Source organism: Festucalex cinctus, chromosome 8 (assembly GCF_051991245.1).
Source record: "Festucalex cinctus isolate MCC-2025b chromosome 8, RoL_Fcin_1.0, whole genome shotgun sequence".
Classification (NCBI taxonomy): domain Eukaryota; kingdom Metazoa; phylum Chordata; class Actinopteri; order Syngnathiformes; family Syngnathidae; genus Festucalex; species Festucalex cinctus.
In genome coordinates, this window is record NC_135418.1 from 9,576,525 (window position 1) to 9,587,986 (window position 11,462).

The 11,462-nt window shown below is 38.4% G+C and overlaps 1 protein-coding gene across 3 annotated transcripts in view; it reads left to right on the top strand.

The window, feature by feature from the left end:
- Positions 1-5,182, top strand: part of nucks1a (nuclear casein kinase and cyclin-dependent kinase substrate 1a) — a 26,164-nt gene extending 20,982 nt beyond the window's left edge. Inside the window, exons 6-8 of one of the 3 annotated variants that reach the window (XM_077530356.1) lie at positions 17-166; positions 2,155-2,304; positions 4,011-5,180. In XM_077530356.1, the coding sequence (XP_077386482.1) occupies positions 17-166; positions 2,155-2,304; positions 4,011-4,243 (533 nt within the window). In that variant the 3' untranslated portion in view covers positions 4,244-5,180. Of the gene's footprint in view, positions 1-16; positions 167-2,154; positions 2,305-4,010 lie in introns of all 3 variants that reach the window. The other 2 variants (XM_077530357.1, XM_077530354.1) reach the window with 2 other exon arrangements.
- The last annotated feature ends 6,280 nt before the right edge of the window (positions 5,183-11,462 follow it).

Genomic DNA, 11,462 nt, shown 5'->3' on the forward strand with positions numbered 1-11,462 from the left:
GGTGTGATTTTTGCAGATTGCAGTGATGATGACAAGGATGTCAGCCGAAAGCGAGCAGTACGTCAGGCAGCCTCTAAGGCAGTGTCAAAACAAAGGGAGATCCTTCTGGGTGATGGAGGCAGTGAGGATGAAGAGCATGAGGACCAAGAGGAAGCTTACCTTGACCGTAAGTGTAGTGCTGTTTAGCCTTGTGCAGTAAAGTATACATGAAAATCTCAGAAAACATTCAAGTGAGCTTTGCAGCTGTCAGGTGTAAAAACCATCTATGACGGGGTTTTTTAAATACACAAATGAGGAGAGAGACACTAAAATGAGAAAACAAGGCCTTTTACTGTACTTGTACAAGGAGAGCTAAGTGAGAGAGATGTGTGCTCATACTAAAAAAAACAAAAAACATGCAATATTGTGCTTTTGTACATAACAGCAATGCATATAAACCACCTGCAAGCTGTAATAACAATATTGAGGCACTTACTTGCTAATGCAAGCACACATTGATCGTTTCACATGCAAATTAGGTTCCCGTTCATCTGACAAGTAGCATAGATTTTAAACATAGAAGGCCAAAACATCCCTAACGGAAATTAAATTGCACTAATAAACTAGCAACTAGAGGGTGCTAGAATTGCACAAATGGAAATCAACCTGACCTTTTTTCTTTTTTTTTTTAACAGATGTGTTCCCTTTAAATATTGTGAACATGACGACGATGATATTTGGAAGTGTTAATATCGCGATACCATGATATTAAAGGGGGGTATGCAAGATTTAAAAATAAATTTAAGCAGCAGCATCCATGCAAAAAAACCTTTAAAAATAATCATTACATTATGAATATATTTCAGGAAAATCTAAGGGTGTATTCAGACCAGAAAAGTCCTTTGAACTTTTGAATATACATGTCCAACTGTTAAATGTTTGAGTACTTTTTGCACAAGTTGCTGTTCTCTACGAGGAGCTTAACGGCAAAATTCACAAACGACCTGAGGGCTGCCCTTCAAGAAGAGTGGGATGCCATGCCTCAGCAGACAATGAGTTGACTTATGAATAGCATGAGATGTCATTGTTTTGTTTTGTTTTGTTTTATTCGTTTTTCTCTTTCGGACACATTACAGGTTACATCGATCACATCACATCATTTGCAACATTGACATCCGAAAAAGGGGTGACGGGTAGAAGCCAATGGCTTATACGAGACCCGTCCCCATCGATCCATTACTAAAACGCATCATGTTATATACATTGTTTAGAATAGTCATTGATTCAGATAGTTATCCATCCATCCCATACAATCCCAGACACTGCTCGCTCAGTTCATCTAGAATGTCCGTGTGTAGATTGCGGCTAGTCCCAGTCATTTGGAATTGGTGAATCGGTCCCCAGACACCACCAGCAGGCCCACCCCGCCAGGCGAGCAGCCAAGGCAAGCACATTTTTTCTCGTTCACCAGTAGCGTCTTCGCTGACCTCGGATCAGCTTTGGCTTCCAGAAGAGTAGATCGGGTTGCATTCTGCCCATTGCTTTCAAGCAATATTGCCTCGATTCTAGTGAGCTCAGCCACCACTATTGCAAGCTACTTGTAGTTCTTGATAGAGGACTCCTGAGCGCTACCATGGCCAGCTCACCCAGCAGAGCAGCCCACGCCAGTCGCATTTTGCGTATTGACAGCAGATTCATTGTAGCCACAATACAGCCTTATCATGTAGCCTTGACTGTTAAAACAAATGTCCAAACAGAATTAGAGTCAGACAATATTTTGATTCTTACGGGAACAGCAATACATGTTATCAATGCAGGTGTATAAACAAGAGTTAGCCTTGGCAATGTCAGCAAGTAATCATATACAATTCCAGTTTTGGGTTAATTAGTTGTAATTGATGCTCAAGGGCACATAAGTTATTTAGACATTGACATTTTTTGTGGTGTACCCACCATTGTTGTCTTTTGTTTCACAGAATTGATAGATATGAGGAAATCACCAGTAAACTGGGGGTACTAAATTGTATAGTAAGATCCAACCAATTGTTTCTAAACATCACTTTTTTGATGTTCAAAATGGCACGTTACCTTTTTGTCCTGTTTTGTAGGTGTTTGACAAGCAATACCTGTGGACATGTCCAAATGTTTGACCCAGGCCTTAATCTCTTTGTGCAGCTGATGAATCCGGCAGTGATGAGGACTTCATTGTAGAAGATGATGATGACAGTGACTATGGTCACTCCAAAAAGAGAAGCAAGAAAGTTATTCGACGAGGCCGAATGGACAAGGAGAAGAAATCCCCCAAACCCAGATTAAAGGCTACAGGTAAGGCCAGGTGTACACAAAGACAATTTAGCAGTTTTTGTCGGCTTTAGCCCCTTATCGACCAAGGACAATAAGCGTCTTATGAGATTGTCCAATTTAGATTATCCTCATGTTTGAGGTGCGTTAAGTACGGTGGCCCTGAAGTGCAAAACACAAAAACCTGACACAACTGCAAATCAAAAAACACAAAAGCAAACCATCACAAATCACAGAAACGAAAAGGTAATCACAAACACAAAATACGAAACAAAACTGCAAAAAGCAATCGCAAGCACAAATCAAAAAATACAAACACAAAAACCGGAACAAAACAACAAAAAGGTTACCGCAAACACAAAATGAACAATCACAACATTTTCCTAACGGAAGTAGTTGGTAGGTGGGGTGAGGGGGAGGGCAGGAGGAACCATACTCACGAATGACTCAAACGAAATACTGCAAACACAAAACAAATTACCTCAACATTTTCGTTAAGTAGTTGGTAGGTGGGGCAGGAGGAATCATACTCACGACTGATTGGACGAGAGATGCACCTTGATTGGATGTGCGCATCGGCGTTTGCTCTCACCCACTCGCGCACTCGACCGAGAGAGCGAGCACCAAACGCCCATGAACTAACCTTAACCCGAACCCAGAATGGTGCAGCAGATTGCCGTGTTTGCAACATATTACCAGTGAGTTTACACACAGAGAGCAACGATAATTAATAGGGATGTAACGATAGCAGCAATAACGTGATATTAAAACTGCCACAATATATCGTTGTCATCATGTCACGATATTAAAAGCAGCACATCTTTAAAAAAAAAAAAAAAGTCAGGTTGTTTTCCATTTGTGCAGTTCTAGCACCCTCTGGTAGCTAGTTATTTAGTGCACTTTAATTTTCACAAGGCATGTTTTGGCCCTTCGATGTTTAAAATCCACGCTAATGGTCAGATGAATAATAGTAATATGCTTGTGAACTAAGTCAATATGTGGAGAAACTCAAGTATTATTATCAAGTATGTAAGTGCCTCAATATTAAGTGTTACTAGAAATTGTAGGTTGTTTATATGAATTGCTGTAATGTACAAAAGCACAATATATATATATATATATATATATATATATATATATATATATATATATATATATATATATATATATATATATATATATATATATATATGTATTTATATATATATATATATATATATATATATATATTTATTTTAGTATGAGCTACGTTATTTACAATATCTTGACCTTTTTTTTGTATCGCCAACATCCCCACAATATCGGGATAATCATCGTATCGTGACCTTCATATCATGATATCGTATCGTGATGTTTGGATATCGTTACACCCCTAGTCCTCATGAGAAATGTGACCTTACATCGTTTCTGCCTAAATGTAATATGTAATGTAATAATAATGTAACACATTACTTTTGTAAAACACAATGTTACTTTTGTAAGTATGTTTGTGTAATGTATGCTTCAAACTAAAGTGGAACAATCAACTCGGTGTTAAAACTGCTATTGAAACTGTAAGCCAAGTGGGAATGGCTCTGTTGTGTGTGTACTGTAACAGTCCGTAGTATGGCACTACGCCACATGGTGGCGCCTCTTTGTTTTGTCATGCCGATGGGTCACTTTTTCATTTTTGCCTTACTAGATTTGACGGTAGTTAACCATATTGTTCTTCCCTCTGCTTTTTTTTGTAGTTAATCCCAGTCCCATGAAAGGTAAGGGGAAAGGCCAAGCCAGCACCAAGGTTCCTGAAAAGAGCTCACCCAAAGAGGAAGAAGACGATCCTGATAGCCCCTTTGAGGAAGAAGGGGAAGCTGAGAAGAAAGATTCACCCCCCGCCCCTAAGAAGACAAAGAAGGATGTTGAAGAGGAGGATGAAGAGGAGGAGGGTGGCTCAGAGGAGGAAGCTCCCTCTGGGGAAGACTAGATCATTCCCCATAGTGTCCATGTTTAATTTTTTTTTTTTTTTTTTTTTTTTTTTTTTTTTTTTTTTTTTTTTTGTCCTCTTGGTGGCCTGGCTACATGGTTTGGACTAGATGTGCTTGTCTTTTCTCTCCACTCACCTTGCGCATGGATCACAGACCACCCAAATGATCATCTGATATCACACTCCGCTTCAACCCATTCTTTTGACCTTCCTGACTCCTCCATTTTCGACAAGATGGTTCTTATGAAACAGTCATATTTGTTTCTGGTTCATGAAGAGAATCCGTCCTGTGTAAACAATTTTTACTTTTAGACATTTTACTTTTAAACTAAAATTGTGTTTTGTTTTTTTTTGTTTTTGTTTTTTAAATTTTACCATTGCTACATTAAGAAACCACAAATGTTTTTTTTTTCTTGTTTTTTTTCTCTTTTTTTGGGGGGGTTAAAGTTATGTTTTATCTTTATTTTCTGCTCTGTGGGTGGAGCAGTAAACCAAGAGAATAAAAACAAAATGAAGCTCACAATTTTGGAAATTTGGTTGAATGTTCTTCATAAATCACTGTGACAGGTCTGCTGTGTCAGCTACAGAAGAAAATTACACTTGATCCACCATGTGTTTATGTACAATTTTTGCATACATTCAGAGAGGGTCCAATTTTTATCCTGTTTGCTTTCATTTATGGTTACTTCTGCTTCATGATTTCTAACCATGCACCATGCACAATCTCTGCTTTCTCACTGTAGCCATTTAATCATTTGTACCAGGCAGGCACCACTTAAATGTTTTTTTTTTCTTTTAAATTTGTGGTTTATCTTGTTCATTGTATTAGTTCTCTATGACGTTTTTTTGTAATGTTTGTTTTTTAAGAAACAAAATAAAATATATCTTGATTTAAAAAAAAAAAAAAAAAAAGTGAGTTTGCCCGCTTGCCTTCCCAGTCTTTTACTATGTTTACATTTATTTTGAATGTGATTATATGACGGTATAGGGCAGGGGTGGGCAATTTTATAATTAAAATTAAATGAACTAAAACATACGTGTCATGTTACTGTACTCGAAGAAGTATAGCATTCACTTGACTTTTATGCTTAGCATAAAAGTCAAGTGAATGCTATACGAAGCTAGCAGCTAGCGAACTACATAATCTCAACTTCCGGTCCTTCTATTTAGCTCTAGAAGCAAGATTCGCAGGAATTTGAGGACCTACACATTTACGAAAACTCACCAAACTGCGCACTCTTCGGGCCGGCAAAAAAATTTGATATTGTGAAGTTGTCATAACGTGACTCAATAGCGCCCCCTAGCGTAGAGAAATAAAATCCAACCCAAACACATTTGACCTAGAGCTACGAAAATTGGCAGGCACATGTAGCACCCCGAGACACACACAAAAAAAGTCTGTTGGGACCATATATTTAAAATGTACAGGGAGTGAGCTATACTTTTTTGAATGTCCAGTTTTGGCACATTCACTGTGATCATGCTATCCCCCCCATTTGCAAACAGTTTTCATCTGATTGACTTCAAACTTGGCATGTATCATCTCAAGACCCGAGACAACAACTGGACAAAAAACTTAACTCTTCGAAATACTATATGATGGGGGCGGGGCATCAAATTTTGCTTTTATTATTTCGTTCATCACAAAATAGGAAATGCTTTATAACTCCACTGTAAAAGAATAACGGTATATAACTTAAAAACAAATGCGTCATTTATACGCAGATTTTCGTGGACCAGCCCTAAATTACAGAGCTAAACTGTAATCATATTTTTCAAAAAAATAACACGAATGCAAATGGAACGCAGCAACACTTTGCCGGTATGTTAAATTGACCTGTTTTTAATATATATTGTTCCTGGAATGCATTGCGTGATGCAGTAAATGATATAAGAACGTTAATCCTTGTCATATCTATTTGTGTTACCAGTAATTGAATTTGTGTAGTATTTAACACATTTATGTCGGTGCATGATTACAAAAAATAATAATTAGACAAACCGTAGTTTAAGTTGTGTGTAAAATAATGACATCCAGAACGACGATTCGCTGTACAAGTTGCATTGCTCATCTGAGGACTGCTTGTGAAATTGCAAATTTATATGTTTTGATTGTGGCCGGCTGATTAATTAGTCCAACATTACAATGTGTGATTTCCTTCACACTCACTTCCCCCCACGTTTCTTCACTATTATACTTATCTACTTGCTATCTCTCTCTTTATATAAATTATATAAATTGCCTAATTACTCTTTTGCTATCCTACAATATGTTAATATTAATAAGCAGCTTATATAGATGTATACATAAGACTGAGTCTATATTGCTTGTATGCAGAAATTAGTTCTGGTCTCCTGGAATGTGTGTGGCGCTCGCTCCCAGGCAAAAAGAATAAAAATTTTAGACCATCTCTCAAAATTTAAGGCAGATATTTGTCTCCTACAAGAAACCCACTTACAAAAATCAGAAGAAAAATTATTTATAGATAAAAATTTTAGTCAAGTTTACTCTGCCTCCTATAATAGTAGACAAAGAGGTGTCTCTATACTTATACATAAGAATTTATTCTTTACTCTAAATAATATAGTAACAGATTTAGAGGGCCGATATATTATTATCCAGGTAACTATATTTAATAAAGTATATACAATTGGTAATTTATATGCCCCAAATAATGATGACCCTGATTTTTTCCATGAATTTTTCTCTCGGTTACTCGATTTAGCAACAAATTCTACTATTATTATTGGAGGTGATTTTAACACGGTCTTGAACCCGTTAATAGATCGTTCTAATAATACGATATATACAAGGCGATTATGATCCGCTAAAGTAATAGATGAATATATGGAGGATTTTGGCCTCAGCGATGGCTGGAGACTTCAAAACCCAACTAAGAAGGAATTTACTTTCTTCTCTGCTGTGCACCGATCATTCTCAAGAATTGATTTTTTCCTTACAAATAATTCTATTGTTGATAAAACTGCTATAAAAATACATTCTATAATTATAAGTGATCATGCACCAGTCTCCCTCACTCTACAAATTGACTCTACCTTTAAACCTCCCCCGATATGGCGTTTTAACATCTCATTACTGAAAGACGTAGAGTTTGATAAAATTATTAGAAGGGAGTGGGCAGATTTTTTGGAAATAAATGACTCTCCAAATATATCTCCATCTCTTCTCTGGGAAGCAGGGAAAGCGGTAATTAGAGGGAAAATTATATCATATTCAACTTATAAAAAGAAACAGGATCAAAAATTAGAAAAATACCTGGAAGATAAAATTAAACAACTAACGGATGAATATGTATTAAACCCAAATAATCAAATATGGATAGAACTACAGAATATAAAAATACAGTTAGATAACATGTTATCTAAAAAGACAGAGTTTATAATACAACAGTTGAGATATAATAATTTTGAACATAATAATAAATCAGGTAAATTCCTGGCAAATCAACTTCAACGGAATCGGGAAAAATCTCTTATAACGGCTATTAAAGATATAAATGGTGAATGCACACAATCACCAGAAGAAATTAACCATATTTTTTATAACTATTATCGAAATCTATACACAGAAATTAATAGACCTAACCCTGAATATATTGAGGAATTCCTAAACAGCTTAAATATACCTCAGTTATCTATTGAACATAAAGATATTCTCGATACCCCGCTTACTATAGATGAGTTGTATCGTGCTTTAGACAGTATGCCTAATGGCAGAGCACCTGGTCCAGACGGCTATCCGGCTATATTTTTTAAACATTTCTGGTTAATGTTTGCTCCATTATTTCTAAGAGTAGTAACTGAAATTAAAAGTAAAGGTGATATACGTCAAGATATGAATATAGCAATTAAACTTTTATTAAAGCCAGAAAAAGACCCTACCCTCCCGTCAAGTTACCGACCGATATCACTAATTAATACCGATATTAAAATTATCGCTAAGGCCTTGGCATCTCGATTAGAGACGGTAATCTCGACAATTATTCATAGTGATCAAACAGGTTTTATTAAAGGTCGTCATTCTACTAATAATATTAGGAGACTCTTTAACTTGAGTAGTATGTCACAGCGGTATGATAAAAAGGCAGTTGTTATTTCGCTGGATGCAGAAAAAGCATTCGATAAAGTTAACTGGTCCTTCCTCTTTGCTGTCTTAAATAAATTCGGCTTCGGGGAGTCATTCATTCAATGGGTCTCAATATTATATGATTCTCCTAAAGCTACAGTTACTACTAATGGGATTACATCACAGAGTTTTACTTTACAAAGGGGAACAAGACAAGGGTGCCCAATTTCTCCTTTATTATTTGCTATATTTATTGAGCCGCTTGCATTAGCTATACGTCAGGATAGACGGATCCAAGGAATCCACTCCGGGACAATAGAACATAAAATTAATCTATATGCCGATGATATATTACTCTATTTAGAAGAACCTGCTATCTCGCTAGGGGAAGCATTTAAATTAATAACTAAATTCTCTCACTTATCAGATTACTCTATTAACTGGACAAAATCAACATTATTACCTATTACAGAAAATTCATGGAATCCTACAAGTCAGGATCCACACTACTCCTTTCCTACAGGTAATTTAAAATACTTAGGTGTTAAAATTTCACCTAAGTTAACTGAATTAACTTCTTTAAATTTTTCACCATTATTGGATAGTATCCGTAGTGACCTGGAGCGCTGGAATAATCTTCCGATCTCTTTAATAGGACGGATAGCTACTATAAAAATGAAAGTTTTACCAAAGATTAATTATTTATTTTCAATGATTCCATTTAAACCTACGTCTAACTGGTTCCAATCGCTGGACTCTGCTATCATAAAATTCTATTGGAATACAAAAAAAGCCAAAATTAGTCTATCTCTTCAGGAAAGTAAATCTAAAGGAGGTTTAGAGGCACCAAACTTTATGTACTATTATTTAGCTAATCAACTACAATATCTTGTGCTATGGACACAACCCAACAGAGATACTAACTGTTGGTTGGAATTGGAGCAGAAGGATTGTAATAATCTTAGACTGTCAGATTTACTCTTTATTACAAAATCAATAAGACGACATAATTGTTTTAAAAACCCAATGATAGCCGCCACCCTGACTGCCTGGTGGAAGGCATTAGAAATTACAAACTCCCAATTGGCGCCCTGTGGGCTCTCTCCCATTTGGCATAACCCCGACTTTCAACTTAATAATCAGTCGTTCCATTTAAGCCTATGGGAGCAGAAAGGAATTACACACCTTCATCATCTTTTCTCAGATAATAAGTTTATATCGTATACAAACTTGGTCCAGAAATATGAAATAAAAAAGGGAAATTTCTTACATTATCTGCAAGTTAAAAATATGGTTAAGAAACAAATCCCAACACTTCAGGATACGCTCCAACTGCCTGTCTTAGCTAAAGATATTATAAAGCTTTCTCCAACAACAATAAAGAAAATATCAAAAATATATAAGTTATTTTTATACACAAATAAAACGTATTTACCGACTTTAAAATGGGAAAAAGACTTGTCTATAGTTCCGGAACCAGACTTTTGGACCCAAATCTGTGAAAATGTATTTAAAATGACCAAACAGACAAATTTGCAACTTATCCAATATAAGATACTTCATAGAACATATATTACACAATATATGATGAAAAAAATGGGACTCTCTGACTCCGACATTTGTCTCCAGTGCTCACAAAACACTGCCGATACTTATCTTCATGCTTTATGGTCATGTACTCCAGTGCTGCATTTCTGGACTAAAATCTTGGAAAAGCTCGCTGATATATTAAACTGTAGGCTTCCTTTATCTCCAAGATTGTGTTTACTAGGTGACTTAACAATAACTGAGCTACCATGTAAACAATCTCAATCTATATTTATAGCCCTTACTATTGCTAAAAAAATAATCCTTGTCAATTGGAAAAATAAACAATCTCTAAATATCGACCACTGGTTAAACTTACTAATAAATTATATCTCAATGGAAAAAATCTCTGCCTTAAATAAAAATCAAGTATCAAGATTTAAACAAATATGGTCTATGTACATAGAATATTTTAATCTCAATTTGGCAACTTAATCCTGCCAAGATTCTGCCTGTTAACGAGAGCCACCACATCGTTACAACTTCTGTTTTCGCTGCTTCTGTATTTGGTATTTTGTATCTGATTGTTTTTATTTTTATATAGTCAGGAACCTAGTTGCTGCTAGTGGGCTCGAGCATACCACACTATACGACACTATACTCAATAACTCCTTAAGATCTATTTCTAGTGGGCACTAAGCATCAACACTTGGTGTTACTGCATGCTAATTAGTCAATTTTCTTGACGCCGTCCCCTGTGGTCGGGCGGGGGTGGTTCTGCCCCCCCCCCCCCCCCCGTTGTCTGCTCGGTGGCGGTTGCGTCTTGGCCGCTCCCTGGGCCCCCTGTGGGGTGCGGTGTTGGGGTGCTTCCCCTGGTGCCCGGGGCGGTGCCGTCCCGGCGCGGTCCGCTGCTCCGTGCCCGGCGGCGCGGTTCGGGGTGGGTGGGTCTCCGGTGTGCCCCGTGGTTCCCTCTCCCCTCCCCCTTCCTCCCCCCCGTCGCCTCTCCCTCCTCGCCTCCTCCCGCCCATGGACTGCAGTGCCTGGCAGCGCTGTGGTCCCCCCCATTTGTGTCCCTGCCCCACCACTTTGTCCCTCCATTCCCTTTTTTAATGCACCACACATATACATATTCATTTTTTTGGGGGGGATACGGGTGTGTCGGAGTAGGGGAATTTTTTTCCCTCTGCTCCGACTCACCTGCCCCCAATTTTAATGCACCACACGCACACACTTGTATATACACTGGGTGGGGCCACATTCACGGTGTAAGGGTAGAGCTCGCCAGTCGGCGAGCTGGCGGACTCAGTAACAGGGTTAGGTGTCACTAGTACTCTGGCGTGACGACCGGGGCCTCTCCCCACCGGGCTCGGTGTTCTGGTGTTCCGCCTTCTCCCCCTGGTGCTTCCTCCTCTGCTTCCCCCCTCCCGCCGCTGTGCAAATCTCGCGCGGCTGGAGGTGGGGTGGGCACATCTTCCCTCTCTGCGCTGCTGCCCGGTGCCGGTTTCCGGGGGGGGGGGGGGGGGGGGGGTTCTCGCGGGGGGCCGGGTTCGCGGGGGGGGGGTGGCGGCCGTCGGGGGGGGGGGGGGGCGGCTTGTTTGGGGGGGG